At 37.5% G+C, this 20,239-nt stretch overlaps 2 protein-coding genes across 3 annotated transcripts; one reads left to right on the top strand and one right to left on the bottom strand.

Moving 5' to 3' along the window:
- The first annotated feature begins 6,472 nt into the window (after positions 1-6,472).
- On the top strand, positions 6,473-17,490 carry LOC121799922 (CCR4-NOT transcription complex subunit 10-like). Its single transcript, XM_042199440.1, has 6 exons — positions 6,473-7,012; positions 7,481-7,567; positions 8,459-8,623; positions 8,713-8,799; positions 8,880-8,951; positions 15,177-17,490. Exons 1-6 carry the CDS (start codon positions 6,818-6,820, stop codon positions 17,109-17,111), a joined length of 2,541 nt encoding a protein of 846 aa, XP_042055374.1. The 5' UTR covers positions 6,473-6,817; the 3' UTR covers positions 17,112-17,490.
- On the bottom strand, positions 10,906-12,494 carry LOC121799923. Of its 2 annotated transcripts, none has more exons than XM_042199441.1 (2): positions 12,133-12,494; positions 10,906-12,032 (listed from the first exon to the last, which is right to left on the bottom strand). In XM_042199441.1, exon 2 carries the CDS (start codon positions 11,685-11,687, stop codon positions 11,085-11,087), a length of 603 nt encoding a protein of 200 aa, XP_042055375.1. In that variant the 5' UTR covers positions 11,688-12,032; positions 12,133-12,494; the 3' UTR covers positions 10,906-11,084. The 2 variants fall into 2 exon arrangements, with proteins under 2 accessions (XP_042055375.1, XP_042055376.1); XM_042199442.1 differs by having other exon boundaries at positions 10,906-12,029.
- Positions 17,491-20,239: the final 2,749 nt, after the last annotated feature.

Genomic DNA, 20,239 nt, shown 5'->3' with positions numbered 1-20,239 from the left:
GATGATGGATGGAGAAACGACAGAGGCAGATCTTATAGGGTGGCATCCACCTCCGATAATGATAGGATGGATGCAATATCCAAGCAGCTGGAATTCATAACTGACAAGCTTGGGTATATGGGAACGAGTCAGGTTGGGACTGAGATGCAACAAGGAGTCGAAGATGTGAACTACGTTCATCAAGGTGGCAACAACAGAAATTTCAACAATTATCGCCCCAACCAAGGAGGAGGCAATTACAACCACTATGGGAACAAGGTGCATCCCAACTTGTCCTACGGGAACCCGAATAATGCCCTGCAACCACCACCCGGATTCCAGGTATCAAATGGCCAAATCATAGAACCGAGGAAGGATGAGCTGAAAGATGTGTTAATGGCCTTTATGAAGCAAACATGAGAGTGCATGAAGGACTCCAACAAACGGCTAGTGCAGGTTGAAGCAAATGTGAATGACCTTAATATTCACATGAAGAGCATCGATAACCAGATGAGCCAGATTTCACAGGCAGTGGGTATTCAGCATCAATCGGGCCAATTTCCGTCACAAACAATTGTAAATCCTAAAGACTGTAAGGATTGCAAAGCCATTAATCTTAGGAGTGGAAAGAGCTATGATGGCCCAACTTTGCCTGCAGAGAAGGAGAAAATCTCTCAAGAAGAGGTGGTGGAAGAAGAAGAACCAGTGGAAGAGGTGCCGCCTCCCAAGGCAAGCATCGTGATACCTGCACCCCCTGCTGAGGTTAAGATCCCATTTCCACAGCGCGTGCAGAAGAAGAAACTAGATGATCATTTCTCTAGGTTTCTTGACATATTTAGAAAAGTGCACATCAACATCCCGTTGGTAGAGGCGTTACAGAAAATGCCTACATATGCAAAGTTTCTAAAAGATGTGCTCTCCAAGAAGAAGAAGTGGACTGACTATGAGACGGTGAATATATCTGAAAATTGTAGTGCCATAATTCAGAAAAAGCTACCGGCCAAGCTTAAAGATCCTGGGAGTTTCAACATCCCATGCGTTATTGGAAATGACAGACAGACAAAGGCACTTTGTGATCTGGGGGCGAGCATAAATTTGATGCCATTATCATTTTTCAGAAAGATGAAGATCGGCACTCTCAAGCCGACAACAATAACACTACAGATGGCAGATAGAACCGTCACCTATCCTAAAGGAATTGTTGAGGACGTTCTTGTGAGGGTACATGACTTCATTTTTCCCGTCGATTTTGTAGTATTGGATATGGAAGAAGACGTGAATATACCGCTTATCCTGGGACGCCCATTCCTTGCAACGGGAAAAGCATTGATAGATGTGGCAAAGGGAGAGCTCACTCTTCATATGGGTAACAAACGTCACATCCTATCTATCTACAATGCTATGAAGAGTCGTGAGGAAGAAGAACTTGTTATGAAGAAAGAGTGCAAAGCTGTGCACGTTGTAGAGGTCCAAAAGGCACAAGAAATTGAGTCCACATTTGGGGATTTTTCTTTACCGCAATGGATGTTTGGTTCATGTGGTGGATCAATTTTTAAAGAAGAGACAACATCAAATCCTAAAGTGAAGGTGAAGAAAACAAAAGCTGAAAATTCACCCAAAGTGGAAGCCAAAATTTCTGATGGAGCTCTGAAAAATACTTGGTGGAAGAAGAGATTGACTATATCATATGTTTCCAAGATTGACAGAAAATCCAACGCCACCATTTATGGCGTGACATGATGCAGCTCATGGACGACGTCGAGCCAACGACGATAACCAAAGGCACTGTAGGGGAGGTAACCCCTAGTAGGTATCTTTTAATTCTTTTGTTTCAGTTTGTTTTTGGTGTGTTTTATGTTGCTTGCATACCATGTTAGTCTCCCTTCTCCACCAACTTTTCAAACTTATTCTTTGCATAGCTTTGAATAAGTTTGGGGGGATGATATGGTGGATAGGGACACTAACGAGGTACTTATCTTTTTGCTTTAGATTGATTAGTTGTGTTTTGTTGTTTTTATTTTATTTTAGGATAGAATTGCTTTGTTTAAGAAATTCATGAAGTTTTGTGTTGTTTGGTTGTGATTGATTGCAAATTTTGGGCTTGAATTAAAAAAAAAATTGGTATAATTGGGGTGAAGACTAGTCTTCTATGATAAAAGAACCATCCATTTTGAGCTATCACTTGACCATTGACTTGAGAGTTTGAGTAATTGGGTGCATAAGTAACGAATTGCTTGTTTGCCTTGATTCATGCTATTTACCCAAGTGAGATTTTTGAGCCTTCAATTCTTTCATGTGTGTTTTATCATCAATTGTGCATGTGTTTCTAGAACTTGCTCCTGGTCTTCTTGAGTCTACAAAGTGACCTTAAATATAGGGGAAGATGTTAGGCCATCGTTGTTAGCCTCATTTTTACCTAAATACTAACCTTAGTATATAACACCCTTGTTAGCCAAGTTTGAGCCTTAAGCCTTTTCTTTTGTCAAGCTAATCAAGTGGATTGAGAATCCTAGACTCTAAATTTGTTGAGATTTGAAAAAGAAGAGTTGGGAAAGTATAATTGAAAAAGGTTGGTTGAGTTTGTACTTAGAAAAAAAGTGAATGAAAAAGAAAAAAAAGAAGAAAAAAAAAGGAAAAAGAAGAAAGAAAAAAAAAATTGTATATAGAGAATAATTTGAGGTCTTTGGAAGTTGGGAAGAAATTAGACAAAGTCTAGTTATTATCTAGAAGTGTTTTGAGAATGGTTGAAGTTAAAAGTTGATTGTTGTGATTTCTTGGGATTTTACGTTTTGGGAATTTCAGTCACTTTAGCCAAATATTTCCTCACCTTACCAAAGAGCCTACATTATAACCTAAATAAAAGACCTTTCGGACTCTTGATTTATTGTCACACGAGGTAGAGGAGAGGTCAGACATTGAGCAAGCTTATGGTAAACCCTGCATTTTTGCTTGATTTGAGTGACTACTTGATACGTTATACACTTTTTAGTGAGGTGAATATACACACATATATACATCCCGAGTGAAGTACGAATCCAAGGTGATATACGAGTTAGTAGCAAAAGTGCATTCGACAGCTTAACTTGATGGAATTTGTATTGTGATATGCTCCTTTATTCCATATTCTTTGAGACGATGATGATGTCTAAAACCCCTTTAAATCCAAGTCTTCTTTTAATTCTTTTTCTTCATTGCTCGAGGACTAGCAATTATGTAAGTTTGGGGGAGTTGACATACTTGGATTTTACATGATTTTAGAGGGTGGTTTTGTATGAATGTGATCATATTTCGTCTATTATTAGGCGTGTTTATATCTACTTCTCTATTATGTTGGTATGTTGACCTTTTTGTTAAGAATGTGTAGAAAAAGGTGTAAAATAGGTGGATATGCAGCAGCCTTGGTTTGAGACAATTCTTCTAGAGATTTTGAAGTCCAATCAACACCCACTGCATATCATTCTCTTCGTCTTCGAAAGAGCTTCGCGTGGGTATCTCAAACGCCCTAATCGGAGTTCGGATGAGAGAGATATAGCCGATCTACGAAAGCCGCGCACAGGTAACCCGACCGGGTTAATTTACAGTGCAAAAATACAACCCGGCCGGGTTGAGCCAGAATCCAGCAACTGTCCTAAAATGGTGACCCGGCCGGGTTGAATTTCCAGTTCAAAAATGCAACCCGGCCGGGTCGGATTGTCTGACGCGTCTGAAAGCTGAAAACGTGATTTTTGAAGGGAAATAAGAGGAGAAGAAGCCTAGGGTTCATTCTACATTCTACCTACCGCATACCACACACACTCACACCCTCAAGAACACCTTTGAGAGAAAGATTTGAAGATTGGAGACTCTACATCGAAAGATTGAAGCTTCACTCCATAGATCGATCTTACAGGAGTACTTAGTATCTATATTTCATGTATTTGTTGAATTTCTTTGTGTTGAATATGATTTTCTTCATAAACATGAGTAGCTAAACATCTCTTGTAGAATTCTTGGTGATGATGCACTAATTTCATAGTTTTTATCCGATTGATTTTGTTCTTGCCTTGCTCTTGTAGTTATTTGATTATTCTTGGGTTTATTCCTTTCAATTGCTTGATCACCACTTGATTGTGTAGGATTAATTAGATTAATCGGGAGATGAAATAGTTAATCCGGAAAGAAGAATAATTCACACCTTAATACAATAGAACTCGAGAGAGTTGAGGTTTTGAGCGAGGTCATTAACCTAATCAAACTTTTGGGAGTTAGAGGTTTTAGGATTAGAAGGGGACTTCAATTCTAGCATCTAATCTACAGGTTTCTCTCCTCGGGAGGGGGTTTAATCTATAATCGTGGTTGACTTAGTAACTCTAGAGACACCAAAAGGTAGGGCGAGTCAATTGGATAAGAGCTTGGAATTGTGCATCGGATCCTTGAGTTCTACAATTTCTCCATATTATCTTTCATTATCACACTGTGTTTTCTTGTTCTTAATTGTTACTTGCTTATTATATGTTTTTATTAGTTATTAGAACAAACCAAACTGCACTTGATTGTCTAGATAGTAGTTGATCTTTGTTCGTGGTAGTTAAGTTGATCCAAAATTGTCTCTGTGGGATACGATACTCTTGCTTACTGATTGCTACACTAGCCCCGTACACTTGCGGGTATAACTTGTGTTAAAATAAGTTGAGTCAACCACGAATCTTCTAATCTGTATCCCGAACTCAGAATCTAACCTTTGGGTGGGCAAAGCTTGTCAGAATCGAAAAGGGCTTGATTAGAAAGAAGACAGAATATCAGTTTTGTCAAAAACCGATTTTTCGTCCACTCCCACAGGGGAGCACGAAAATTAATGATTAAATCTCTCATTTAATCTCCTTTCTAATCTCCTTTTATAAAGAGTTATGATGGGCCAGATTAGGGATCCATGGAGGTTGGACTTGGGCCAAACCTGTTGGACTTTTACTAATTAAATTGAGCCACAATTTAATACAAGTCCAATAGAATATTATTATCATCCACTATAGTATAATAATATTGACTGCCCGTCCAATCCCAAATTACGAGTAATCCGGGCTTTACATATTTAATTTATTATTTCCCGTGTTTAAGATATAAATATCCATTAATTAATTTAAGTCTGCTATTTGACTTTAATTAATTAATATCTTTTTCCAAGAGTTGTCTAGTTCAAAATCTTTATTTATTATTCTGGAATAAATTCCAACCGGCCGGGTTTCTGAATAATAAAACCTTTTTCGAACACCTCTTGAGGATATTATCAAACTGGACTCACACAGCACACGATTCATTGCAATAACAATACTAGCACCTCTAGACATTAATCACCACTACCCAAGATATCAGGATTCTTGGATTGCGAAAAATCCGCACCATTTGATAAATCAAAGTAGTGCATAATCAATATCGTATGCTCAATGTTATATCAACAATGATTAAGAAATAACAATCACCGAGACCTCGTCTTTCAGTAAATAACAAGAAAGACTTATCTCAACTGTTAGATCCTTCAGTGCTATACCACACCAGTGTCGTTTATTTCCTAAGGTAAGGAAACATGCGGACTGACACTGCAACCTTTCACGATAGGTAGCCAAAGCCTATCTAGGTTGTGAAATTCTATTTCTCTTCTACAAAGGACCGACTGCGTCACCTTCTGTGAACGTCGTTCACGACCAGTCTACTATGCAGAAGAATTAGGCTTATTTGTTTCTTATACATTTAAATGTTTGAGATACATCTTATAAATGCACAAACAAACATCAATGCGACAAAATTACTTCTTCTCGCCTTGGGATAAAAGTGGATTGTAGAGTTTATTGTATGCAAGCAATTCTATCCGTGCAACATGCTCGAAATATGCTTTTCAGTATACCAATTCTAACAGAATAGGCTCTGGATAATGGCTGATCTATATGGCAACGTAGGCTGCTTTGACCGACACCAAGATTCACCCTCTTAAATAAAAAATTCTAGATCCCCCATTGTCTGCAAATCTGTGCCGCTTACATTTTTTTCCTTCATTGAATCACTGCCACGAGACGACCACATCGCCGCTAGATCATTATCTATTTTTCAGAAGGCTTGAATCATTTCGTTTGATTTTCTTGTCATGTCAAGTTCATAACATTATCATATTGTTGTCGTGTCGCATCAACACAAATAAGATCGTGTTGTTAACAAGTCGGGTGTAAATTTGAATGTAGAAGATTAGGGTTATCTTTGGATTGTAAATATCCTCAATTGTGAATTTAACCTTTAAGAGTTATGTCATAAATTCAATAATATTTCAATCAACATGATTTGTAAGCTATTATTTCAATAATATGACCATTAAAAGAAAATAGGATTCACTATTCTATGAGAACACAAGTAATTGTAGAATGAATTTTGCGAGTATTAATGTATTTTAATTGTAGAATGAATTTTTGCGAGTATTAATGTAGAAAATAGGATTCACTATTCTATGAGACCATTAAAGTGGCTCGATTTATCTTTTCTAGATTTTCTCACTCCATCCCCAAATTGCTCAATCCGTCCCTGCCTCCATACTCTCTCTCTCTCTCTCTCTCTCTCACACACACACTCTAAATCAACGCATCGCAAAATCGCAATCGATACATACATCCATGCGCCTCAATAAAAATACATACGACCATGTTTGTGTATGTATACCTTCCTCTCGCACCCTCCTGAAGCCCGCATTCATCGCTAGGGTTTAGTCATTTCAAGCTCAGACGCACTCCGAGTTGAATTTCGAATTCGCAACCGAATTCTGCAGTAGTGATTGAGGGTTTTTTACTCAGCTAGGGTTTGCTCATCGATCTGCGTGCCAATGGATCCCCCCTCAGCGTCAGTGGCATTGAATACTAGGGACGGATCGCCGTCCGCGGCGGTGGGTGAGGACGACGGTGCTCTGTTCGCGGAGGGTCTTGCTAAGGAGGCTGCTGTGCTTTTTCAGAGTGGAAAGTTCGCGGATTGTTTGAAAATTTTGAATCAGCTATTGCAGAAGAAGGAAAGTGATCCGAAGGTTAATTACATTCTTGTGATTTTTTTAAGTTGTCGTTTTTAGATGAAATGATTATCGCTTAACTGCTTGGGTTTGGGTTAAGCTTCTGATTGCTTAAGTTTAGTTTTAAAATTTTCTTTATTAAAGAATGGGTTCGGTGCACTTAATTGATAGGAAATTGCTGTGGCCTTTGGTTAATTTTAGTCGATTTGAGAATGGAGGAGAAACCTTTTTCTTACTGGAACTAATAATTCGTAGTGAATAGCTTGTTCTTCAAGCTGTGGGAGCTCACCAGCTATCTTATACTTTGCTGAATTTTATAAGAAATTATTGGAACACTTCTCTCTGGAGATCATATGAAAAAGAAGTCCTAAGTTTGCTTTTAACAGATTAAGAAATAAAGTCTTAACCAAAATTTCAGTTTGTTGGATGTGCATGATTTGTATTTTCTTGTGTTATTTGATTTCTAATTTTGTTATTACATTTTAGGTGTGTCATAATGTTTCCATTGTGGAGAGCTTACAAGATGGATGCTCAGATCCAAGAAGGCTTATCAAAGCACTCGAAAAGATCAAGGTTCGTGTTTAAATGGCACTTTTCACCATCGTCCTTAGTCTATCAAAGTGCATGGGATCACTTGTGCTAAGGTCTTTGTTACATGAAGCATGAGTGAAATTGACACTTAGTTAGATGAAATCGGCATTGCAAGACTATTCTCTTTGTCGATTAATTTGGTAGCCATAAGTTAAAAAAAGTAGTAAACCCACTTCGTTTTTCTGTTAAAGTGGGTTTGATTCACTCCCACCAGAATAGGTATGGTGTGGAAATTTCCCATAGTGACATGTACTGAAAATTCAGTTTGTATTGTCATACACACAAAGCACACCATGCAATATGTGGAGTATGTGGTCAGGTGCCAAGATGTGAATTATATGGCTGATTGATATGTCACTGGTCACCCTCTATATATATTTATGGATACTGGTGCATTAGTTCATGCATGCGCTATTCTGAGTGATTTTGCTGGAATAATTATGTAAACATGAAAATGCACCCAACAGGGTGTTTCACCTGTCCATGTATTATATGCTTTGCATTTGTTTATTGTCTTATTTTGCACAGAAAAGCATATCATTTCAATTTATCAGAATTTATGTATGTGTGCTAAATTTAACCAAAATCACTTGTTACAAAATTCTATATAAAGTCCTGTGCTGCAGACTTTGCATTTTGCCATACTGGAAACAGTTCTTCATCCTTTTAAACTTGTTACAGATCGTTATCTTCTTATATTGTAATAGGCGGTTTGGTCCCTCTCCCTTCTATATGGCGTTTGACTGTAGATATAGAAGTTACCTACATATTTTGAATTTTATGATTTTATCATTGTTTTTTTTACTCTTTTTTTTATCCTTGTTCAACTTACTTCTTTTATCTCCAATTGATTTTATTTTGCCCTTAATTTAGGAACAAAGTGAAGAACTTGCTTGTGCGTCTGGAGAACAAGAGGTTTCCAGCAACAATGGAAGCGAACACACTTCCAGCATTAGAGGGAATAATACTCCCCGGCATCCTATTTCGTCAGTTGTGTACAATGATGAATTAGATACCTCAGTGGCAACTTTCAACATAGTATGTCTATGTTCATATTGGCATTTTCTTGTTCCTGAAGTTCAGGTTGTCTTTAATTTCATCTATTTTATTCATGGATCTGACTGCAGGCAGTCATCTTGTACCATCTTCATGAATATGCAAGATCGTTCTCATATTTGGACGCTTTGTATCAGACCATTGAACCTATTGACGAGGTAGCACTTGTAAACTTATTGCAAATATCATATCTTGATGGCTTTTTTCTTCTGTTTAAGTTTTATGTTACCACATGCAGGGGACAGCTCTCCGTATCTGCCTTTTGCTGCTTGACGTCGCGTTACTTTCTCATAATGCATCAAGATCTTCCGTAAGTTTAATTTACATTGAATTGAACGTGAACTCTTTTTAAATGGTAAAAACGTAGTTTCAGTTTTTAAGTTAAAAGGTGAATAAGCAACAAGTTTTGTTCTATGACCGAGGGTTCTGTGATTTTGGACAAAAGGAATAAAAACAAAAGAAATAGTCAAATAAAAGTTTTTTTTTCTTAATCAATTAATGTTTCATTTTTAATTCAGAATTTTGTGCTTAATTATATACGTGAAAAATGATTAGGCATTTCATTGATCTCAATTTGAGACCTATGTTACCTAACCCTTCATGGAAAATATTTAAGGTTAAAGGAATTTAGTTCGACCCTAGATCTTGCAGTTCAACTTACTAACCGACTGTGACAAATGCTCTATATTTTATTGAACTTAATGCTTAATCATATAATGTGCTGAAATTTGTTAAATGTGGTTGAAATGCCAAATGTAGCAAGGGCTGTAAAGCTATGCTTTTAAACATTAGAATTTTCATGTTTGTATAAACTGAATGTCTCTTAAATAGGGTTGTTCCTGTTAACCGCAAAGAAACCCTAATATGTCTTGTAGCTAGCTATTAAAACAAAAGTTACTGTTGGAAGTGGTGGAGCCAGGAATTTTGCGGTGGGGGGCCCAAAAAAAGAAATTTTTTTGCTCTGCCACTGGTAATAGTTGTAGGTATCTCTCGATGATTGTGTCATCGAGATTGTAGGAAGACCATTTTATGTTTTTCCTTTTTTCATCATTTAGAATTAGAGAATCTTAAAAATAAATGCATATTAAGTAAATTTAATCTAATCGAGAATAACTGATATAAGCATTGTGTGATGACCTTAAAATGAATTTTACATACTAATAATATTAAGTTTTTCATAAGTAAAGCCAATTGTTTAATTGTACATATTAGAAAATTTTGATAAAAATATTAATTATATTACAATACTAATACAAAAAGTAGTTTAAAATACAATATTGTATGACGTACTATATTTACAAGTCATTCAACAAATAACCTCCTTTCAAACTTAGGATTGCGTAAAAATTTAAAAATAATATTTAAAAGTCATTTGGTAAATATAGATAAGAATTGATTAGTATCATTGGGCAAATATTTAAAAGTCACCGCATGGGGGGAGGGGGATTCGAACCCAGCACCTCCCCCAAAACAAAGGCTGGTAGACGAGAATGCTTGCCAACTGCACTATAATAATATTAGATTAATGTCTCTGAATATATATATATATATATATATATATATATATATATATATTCATTTCCTTTTTGTATCTTTTGTTCTTTGTTCTTTTTAATCGCAGTCCGACGATTTTGTCATCCGACGGTTAGATTGGTGCCACGTGTCATTTAATAATGCAGATTTTCAGTTGAATAATGCACACCGACTAATAATGCACCATTATAGTGTAATAATGCAGATTTATATATATATATATATATATATGTATATAGGGGAGCGTTATTCTCCTTTTCACATCTTAGATCCTTTTTCCTTCTTAATATTACGCGTTAGATCTAAGGCATCAACGGATCAGATTGATTCTATAAAACTGGTTCCGTGTTGCATTATAGAAGGTGGTTGTATGCATTACAGGGTTATTATTGACATTTGACGGAAAAGTAACTGCTACATTTTGGTATTTGCGAAAAATGCACCACATGGTCACGAGTAATGCATATAATTGACTATATAATGCACAATATGTGAACTGCAATGCATACGAATAAGATGTACCATGTTATGATGTTTGGACACACGTTTCTTGTTTCCCCTAAGGGTTTAATAAGCTTAGGGGCTAGGGTATAGTACGTAGACACGTATGTAATCTTCACATGGTAACGAGTAATGGATATCTATGCGGCACCGATACGGATACGCGTATCGGTATCCGAAGGATACGGATACGCGGATACGGCTCTTTCCCAAACAACCCGATACGCGGATACGTTTTAACTATTTTTTTTAATAAATAATAATAGTGCAAAATAAATTACAAAATAGATATTCTAATTCAACATAGAGACATTAAAGGTATATTACACTCAAAATAACATGATAGCAGCAGGTTCTAAATTAGGAAATAATTAAAAGGTAGTAGCAAACTAGCATCAAGCCATCAACATCAAGCTTCTTCCTCATTCCCCGTCTCCTCCAGCTCCACACCTTCATCCTCGGCATCACCCAATCCAAATGATACAGCCTGCAACTCAGGTTCATCAATGGAGAGGTCAGCAACTTCAAGAAGACCAACACCACTAAGGGAATCAAAAGAATCTCCCCCAACATCCCACATCCTTGTCTCTCCTTTCTTGTATGCATCAGTTCTTCTTGACAAATGTCTCAGATTTGAGTGCACAAAGACCAAATCTTCAGCCCGCTCAGGAGTTAAGGCATTTCTCTTGACACTATGGATGAAGCTATATGTGCTCCAATTTCTTTCACAGCAAGAAGAAGAGGCCGGTTGGCTGAGCAGTTTCATGGCCAAACTCATCAAAAGAGGGATAGATTGTCCATGATTTGTCCACCATGTCATTGGGGAAACAGCCCATCTATCATGTATAGAATCAGGGTCATTGAATTCTTCTGAACAACTAGAAAACCTTGCATATTCTTCCTTCACTGCAGCCAACTCTTGCGGTATGCGAAAGAATTTCTTGAAGCAAGTCATCCTCATTTGTGATATTTGCTGTTGTCTGAAGGAGCTACAGGCAAAGAAACAGTGCATGCCTTTGATCTTTCCAATAGCTCCTTACACTTTTCCACTTCCCTCCTCATGTCACTCAGCATTTCAAATGAAACATTTGGACATGTCTTAATCCCCTGTCTTAATTTTTGCAGCAAATGAGCTTCAACTCTTGTATAGCTAGTGCTTTTTGAAAATGGACAATAGTTGCATCTCCATAATATATTTCCTCCACCAGGTTTAGGCTTCTCTAGAATGGTGACATGATCCCACAATGGAGCCCTGATATCAGTTATTTGTCTGGACCCAGATCCAACACTAGAACTAGCAGCAGAACTAGCACTAGAACTAGCAGCAGTAGCACTCAGATTTGGAGATGCCATACTGCTGAAATTATAATTGAATTGAATTGGGGGAGCAAAAAACTGAATTATAACATAGAAAAGCGATGGCAAAAATAGATACATAAAACTGAATTATAACATACCGAATCTATGGAGGCGGGGAGTTTTTGACCTAGCTGCGGCTTTCTCAATTGTGTGGAATCTTATATTGTATAGAGCATCATTATTTATAGAGCTAGATTTGTTCATCCAGCTGCAATGGGCTACATCACAAATGGGCTTTTTGGTCCAGCCCGTTAATTCTATCGGGCCGGCTCCTTTAGATGGGCTTTAAACTGGGCCGTATCCACCGAGATACGTATCGAATCTGAGGTTTCCCGGCCCAATACGGCCCATCCCGCGGATACGCCCAGGATACGTATCCGTCGCGTATCCGTCGCGTATCGGTATCGGATACGTATCCGATACGCGATACGGCAACAAAGTGAAGTATCCGTGTTATATAGATGGATATAATTGACTATATAATACACAATTTGTGAATTGCAATGCATACGAACAAGATGTGCTGTGTTATGATGTTTGACACGCGATTCTTGTTTCCCCTAAGGGTTTAATAAGCTTAGGGGCTAAGGTATAGTACGTACGCATTAATAACAAATTATAAAACGATACGAATAATTCACCTAATTATCACGAGTAATGGATGTTATTAACTATATAATGCACAATATGTGAACTGCAATGCATACGAATAAGATGTACCATGTTATGATGTTTGGACACACGTTTCTTGTTTCCCCCAAGGGTTTAATAAGCTTAGGGGCTAGGGTATAGTACGTAGACACGTGTAATCTTCACATGGTAACGAGTAATGGATATAATTGACTATATAATGCACAATTTGTGAACTGCAATGCATACGAACAAGATGTGCTGTGTTATGATGTTTGACACACGTTTCTTGTTTCCCTTAAGGGTTTAATAAGCTTAGGGGCTAGGGTATAGTACGTACGCATTAATAACAAATTATAAAACGATACGAATAATTCACCAAATTGTCACGAGTAATGGATGTTATTAACTATATAATGCACAATATGTGAACTGCAATGCATACGAATAAGATGTACCATGTTATGATGTTTGACACACGTTTCTTGTTTCCCCTAAGGGTTTAATAAGCTTAGGGGATAGGGTATAGTACGTAGACATTACTAACAAATTGTTGTTATTGGAATATACGTATGTGCATTATTTGGTTTAGGTAGTGCATTATGTAGCTGTTAATTGTCATTATCTCAGTATATTATGCATTATTAGAGGTATTTTGTATATGGGTTAATCAACGGATTGAAGATTACATACGTGCATTTAGTAATGTCTACGTACTATACCTTAGCCCCTAAGCTTATTAAACCCTTAGGGGAAACAAGAAACGTGTGTCAAACATCATAACATGGTACATCTTATTCGTATGCATTGCAGTTCACATATTGTGCATTATATAGTTAATAACATCCATTACTCGTGACAATTTGGTGAATTATTCGTATCGTTTTATAATTTGTTATTAATGCGTACGTACTATACCCTAGCCCCTAAGCTTATTAAAGCCTTAGGGGAAACAAGAAACGTGTGTCAAACATCATAACACAGCACATCTTGTTCGTATGCATTGCAGTTCACAAATTGTGCATTATATAGTCAATTATATCCATTACTCGTTACCATGTGAAGATTACATACATGTCTACGTACTATACCCTAGCCCCTAAGCTTATTAAACCCTTAGGGGAAACAAGAAACGTGTGTCAAACATCATAACACAGCACATCTTGTTTGTATGCATTGCAGTTCACATATTGTGCATTATATAGGCAATTATATGCATTACTCGTGACCATGTGGTGCATTATTCGTAGCGGTTTACAACCATTATTAGATTACTATTGTACCCTCATAATGCACAAAATAGGACAAATAATGCAACACGAGATTAATTACCCAATGTTGATCTTGACCTTCCATTTCTCTAATCTAATGGCTGATATTAAGAAGGAAATATAGGAAAAGGAAATGAATACGTCCCTATATATATATATATATTAAAAAAACTCATATGGCTGGGGGCCCAAGGGCCCCCCATGCCCCACCATAGCTCCGCCCCTGACTGTTGGTATATCTGCATAGAGTGGTCTTTTCCTATAAAAGTTGGTCTATCTGTGCATGCATGTATCTTTTAGTTGTTTCTTTCAAATTTCAGTGTTAAAGTGCATCATTATGTTTTGCTTTATATCCAGTTTCTTTTCAGGATATTGTTCATGGAGAATGTATTTTGTGGTTGGAAGATCAAAGAAGTGCATATGAAAACGTTTCTACATGCATTGTTGGGAAATGATATATTTTTAGGATAATTTTTTCTGTAGATCTCGAACATTGTTTAGATGTCTCTGAAGGTGCAATATATCTGAAGTGGAAAGATGCTTGTGTTTTTCTTACATAATCTGTATATGAGCCCAGCAACTAGTATCTCCTACAACACTTAGTAATGCCTGTTTTAGTATTATGCATCTGCCTCTGATGTTTCTTGCAGTAATGCTGCAGTTGTTTTGAAACTTCTAATCATGGATCAAAGATTCACTGAATATATTTTATTGAACTTAAGAACAGCTATGCCTATGAAACAATTGATTGTTTGTAGGTAGAGATAGAGGCCAAATGTAAATGTAGCTCTCTTGTTACAAGATTCTTTCCCTTTCCTTTCCATGCTTGGAATACTGTGATTGAATGGTGCTTAATGGAGGAGGAACATCTTATGAGCTGATGGCTTTACCAGTTGGAAATTCTTTGTTTGGAATATATGGCTATATGATAATTGAATCTGCATGGTTAGATCATTTTCGTTTGGCCAATCTGCTTTTTTGTGCTGCATGGATAAGCCTCTAATTTAAGTTACTTTTTTTTGTGTAAATATCTATGATGAGAATGCAGTATTTTTTATAAGAGAGGTGTAAGACATGCAGTCTGCCTCCTGATTTGTCAGTTTTCTGCAAAGTATTTCTTTTGGTTGAACTGGGATTTACCTTTTTAAATGGCACTTTCTCCCTTGGTTGAGCTGTCTTTATTCGTTACTTATCTATGCAACTTGATTGTGAGTAAGTAGGATTTTTTGTTTTTTTTCCAGGATGTGATAAGCTACATGGAAAGGATTTTCTTTGTCAGTAGTCCAGGCAATCAAGCAGATAATGGATCCTCGGCACACCAACCTCTATTAGTTTCAAAATCTACGTCACTTCCCAACAATTTGACCCTTCATGATGGTTCTCACCCTGATTCTACTTCAGATGATTCCTTAACCAGAACATTATCAGAGGAAGCACTTGAAGATGAACCTTTGCCTGTACTATCCTCTCTTGACATAAGTGGACAGAATCTTCAAAGACCTGGCATTGCGTCTGCTAATGATCTCCAAAGAATCCAACCAGAGGGTTCAATATCAACTGCTGATTTAAGGCTTAAGTTACACCTTTACAAGGTTCGCTTTCTGCTCCTGACCAGGAACCTGAAAGCAGCCAAGCGTGAGGTGAAGATGGCTATGAATCTGGCTCGTGGCAAAGATTATCCCCTGGCTCTCTACCTAAAGTCACAGCTTGAATATGCTCGTGGAAACCACCGGAAAGCAATCAAGCTGTTGATGGCATCAAGTAACAGCATCGAGATGGGAATATCTAGCATGTACTACAATGATCTCGGCTGCATCTACTACCGGCTGGGTAAGCATCATACATCAGGAGTACTTTTTTCCAAAGCCTTAAGTAATAGCTCAGCTGTGCGGAAGGAGAAGCCTCCAAATCTTCTAACTTTGTCTCAGGATAAATCCCTCCTGATTACGTATAATTGTGGCATTCAATCATTGGCCTGTGGCAGACCCTTTCATGCAGCTCGCTGTTTTCAAATGGCAAGCCTTATCTTCTATAACAGACCTCTTCTATGGCTAAGAATTGCTGAGTGCTGTTTGATGGCCCTAGACAAGGGACTGATAAAGTCTTCCTCTGCATCTGCGATTTCTGAGATTGGAGTCAATGTCATTGGCAAGGGGAAATGGCGACAGCTTGCTCTAAGATACAGCCCATCCAATGGCAATGGAGTATATGTTGGAATGAACAGTTCAGTTAAAGGTGATGGCAAACAGCCTGATCTCTCGATATCTCTTGCCTGGCAGTCTCTTGTCAATGCTTTGTTCTTATTAGATTCTTCAGAAGTATTCAAGGCTGATAAGGCTCCTGTTTCTGAGGAAAAAGAGTCGGGAGAGGCACCTTTATCGCAGAGTTCCAATCTCAAGAATGCCACTGGTGGTGATCCCAAAGCACCTACTGCCGCTTCTGGCTCAAGTCAAGCTAATGCCAATGGTGAAGCGAAAGAGCACAAGGGTGGACAAAATCTGGCTGGCACATTGGCCAACTCCATCCTTGATTACGAACATATTTGCATGAAGGAGAATCTGATGATAAGACAAGCTGTGCTGGCTGATTTAGCATTTGTAGAGCTGGCACTAGGAGATCCTTTGAAAGCCCTGTCAACAGCAAGATCTCTACTAGAACTTCCTGACTGCTCGAAGATGTACATATTCTTAGGCACTATATACGCTGCAGAGGCTTTATGCCTGTTAAATAGGCCAAATGAAGCTGCTGAGCATTTGCTGATGTACATGCCTGATGGTAACAATGTCAAGCTTCCATATAGCCAAGAGGACTGTGAGAACTGGACAGTGGAAAAAGTGTCTGACACCGAAGAGTCAAATGGTGGCACAACAGCCGTTGTTACTCCTCTCTCAGCAGCAGATGAATCCCTAGCCCCGGTGTTTTCCAGCCCTGAGGAAGCTCGGGGGCTGTTTTGTGCAAATTTTGCTGCAAATTTTGCGCTGCTGGGAGACTTTGAGCAGGCTCAACGATTTCTAACCATGGCGTTTTCTGATATACCAAATAGTCCCCAAGCTATTCTTACTGCGATTTATGTTGATATAAAGCGGGGTAATACTCATGATGCTCTTGTCAAGTTGAGACAGCACAGAAGAGTCAGATTTGTTCCAGGGAATCTGACGTTGAATGGAAGCTGTTGATGGGGTTGTATTTGTTGTTTTCGATTAGTTGTTGAAGCAGGTAGCAGGTAAGTTTTGAGAATCCTTGGAATAGGGATTTGTACCATATATATAGTTCGAATTCAGCAAATAAGTATTTTATATTTTTTTCCGATTTCTGAGTCGTCGTCTGGTAGAGTTTAGCCATGGTGGTGGGTGGCTTAGTCGGTCCGATGCAAGATCCTGCTTGATAGAGTTGAAGGTGTAGTTTTGTTGATTCATAGTGATGTGGTTTTAGAGGTAGATTTGGGTGCCTTAGAGTAACACAGAGAGAAACGACTCGAGCTCTTAATTTGGAAATGAATATGCAGAAACATTCTTACATAGATGCATGCTGCTATTTGCAGACTTTTTTATATCATAGCTTCTCTGATATTGGGTGGATTGTTATTTATTTCATCAATATCTTTTTATACTGAAAATGTGATGATACAAGTAATTAAAAATGGATAGTTGTGGTGAAATGATTTATTTTTATGACAATAAATAATTTATAATGTAGTATATATTATTACTCCACATAATTTCATTTATATTTTCTGGCAAGTGACACGTTTAAGATGGAAAAGAGGCAGACGGCTTGAAAACAAAAGAAATCATCATCCACCTCTCTTCCATTCCATAAACATAAGCAACATTGAATGATGAAGAAAGTGAGAAGTAAAGAGAAATGTCAGGATCAACGATGGAGCCGCACGACAAGATGAGAGCAAGCCCCTCGCCCCCCTCAGCGCACCCCCAACGTCTCCCGCCGCCTTCCTCCACCACCACCCCCCCCCTGCGGAGAAGGAGGCAAAGAGCACGTCGAGCCAGAGGCAGGGCGCTGCTACGAGACATTCCACGAGTACGTACCAGAGGTGCGTGGAGGAAAAGGGCGGCGGCGCGGAAGCTTGCAAGAAACTGGCTGACCACTACAAATCAACCTGTCCTGATTGGGTATCATATACTATCTCATACTACTTTCAAAGCTTTTATGTATGTTACAACTTTCAACCACCAAATTACTGGAGTATTGAGTAGTAACAAGTATTGATGGATGAATCGAAAAGGAAATTAGTGACAAGTAATAACCAACCGATGGAGGGAGTAATTAGCGTTATGTTGGGGTGCAATCAAATGTCCCTATTAGTTCTATCTTTTCAGTTTATTAGTTTTCTGGTATATAATTATCAAGAGTGGCACTGGCAAGTAGACTTCAATTTTGAATTTCTTGCGACTCGAATTTTTTTTTTCACCGATCTCCAAATTATATATTGGAATTGTGTCCGGTCGAAGAAGTTAATTTGTCTATATGAGTGATAAAGAATTTAATTATCTGAAACTAAACTATACAAGATCGATAAATTATAATTGTAGTACATTCATTTTCTTTGAAATCGACAAATATTCGTTTAGAGTTAAGGTTTTATAAATTAAGTATTTAGTAAAATATTCAATCAAAATTCGTACTACTAATTATATGGTGCAAGTGATGAGCCTGTATACATGAGAAACTCAAAAGAAACTGAAAATTACGAATAATTGAGGAACTGAAAAAAATTTAAAATCCAAAATACATTGAATGTATATTTAGATAGTTTTCTGGAAAATCTGAAATAAATTTTGATTGTTATATGTGTAATTATTTACTCCACCGGTTCAATTTCATTCCCGAGTCATTTTTTTTTTATTTTTAGAAGTTTTAAGATAAATTGAGTCAATTATTTTTAGCAAAAAATACTACTCTTATTTATTTATTTATTACTGTATTCACTATCCACTTAACACACTCTTTTTAATCTCCGTGTCGAAAAGAAATCCATCTACGTATTTAGTTAGAAATATTTATTAGGAGTATTATTTAATAAAATATACTAATATATTAAAATAATAATATACTAACAGTATCAAATATAATTAATTTTGACTTTCGGACCTTTTGGTTTCAAAGAACTCAATTTGAGCCGAAAATTTGAATTTAAAGAGAACGAAAATCTTATCTGAACATACAAAGAATCTTAATCAATTTTTTTACAATTCAAAGAATCTATCGATTATTTTAACTATTTCGGTTAATTACTAGTTGCTTATCCTTAAAATTAAAATCGAATAAATTTTTTAGAATTTTGAAAAATCTGAAAAGTTAAGCAAATGGATTTTATGAATTTATATAAATGGACCACACGGCGGTCTTGTAATAAATTTTACTGTACTAGTTAGGAAATAACATTGAAAATGATTACTCCCTCCGTTCCATAGTAACGGAGGTGTTTCTTTATGGAACAAAGATTAAGAAAATTGTGTTAGGTGAGTTAAGAGCATCCACAGTGGGATGGATGTCCCGGCGGATATCCCGACGGAATTTCCAAAAACACCTACTGCCACTTCATAAGGACCTCCCACTACACTGCCACGTCATAAGGACATTCCACTGCACAATGACGGACATCCCAAGGACATCCCGACGGACATCTACAATAATAAAAATTCACAAATTCACCAAATTAAACAATTCACAGAATTAAACAATTTACGGAATTAAAATTTTGACACGAATACGGACAGAGAAAGTGCAATAATAATTTCATTAAATAAAAAATAAAAAGTACATTTCAACAAAAAAAAAACTCAACAAATTACATTGTATATATCAACGACGACCCATCCGCGTCCATAGCTCTTCAATTATATTGTTCTGGAGTCGAATATGGGCTTGTCGTTGGTGCATGTCGGCAAATGCACAGACTCGATCGGCCTCTTCATGGGGTATCCCCATACGTAGATTGGCGGTGGTCACACCGTGGCTTGGACCGGCATCATCAACATTATCATTGGCCCAATCAGTTAGTGCTAGACCTTCATCTTCGACAATCATGTTGTGCATGATAATACATGCGTACATGATATCAGCGATGCTGTCAATATACCACAGCCGTGATGGACCCTTCACTGCCGCCAATCTAGCCTGGAGCACACCAAATGTCCGCTCCACTTCCTTGCGCGCTGCCTCTTGACGACCCGCAAAATAAATCTTCTTTTCGTTTGTTGCGCATCTGATCGTCTTCACAAAGACGGGCCACATAGGGTATATCTCATCCGCCAAATAATAGCCCATATTGTGTTGGTTGCCG

The sequence above is a fragment of the Salvia splendens genome, chromosome 4 (assembly GCF_004379255.2).
Source record: "Salvia splendens isolate huo1 chromosome 4, SspV2, whole genome shotgun sequence".
Taxonomy (NCBI): domain Eukaryota; kingdom Viridiplantae; phylum Streptophyta; class Magnoliopsida; order Lamiales; family Lamiaceae; genus Salvia; species Salvia splendens.
The sequence above is the reverse complement of the archived record's forward strand: the minus strand, read 5'-3'. Positions and strand labels throughout refer to the sequence as shown.

Bases quoted from the DNA above. Each gene is read 5' to 3' on its own strand.
- LOC121799923 (XM_042199441.1), bottom strand. From the start codon at position 11,687: ATGCACTGTTTCTTTGCCTGTAGCTCCTTCAGACAACAGCAAATATCA.
- LOC121799922 (XM_042199440.1), top strand. From the start codon at position 6,818: ATGGATCCCCCCTCAGCGTCAGTGGCATTGAATACTAGGGACGGATCG. The intron at 8,624-8,712 runs GTATGTCTATGT...ATCTGACTGCAG, and splicing joins CAGTGGCAACTTTCAACATA to GCAGTCATCTTGTACCATCT. The intron at 8,952-15,176 runs GTAAGTTTAATT...TTTTTTTTCCAG, and splicing joins ATAATGCATCAAGATCTTCC to GATGTGATAAGCTACATGGA.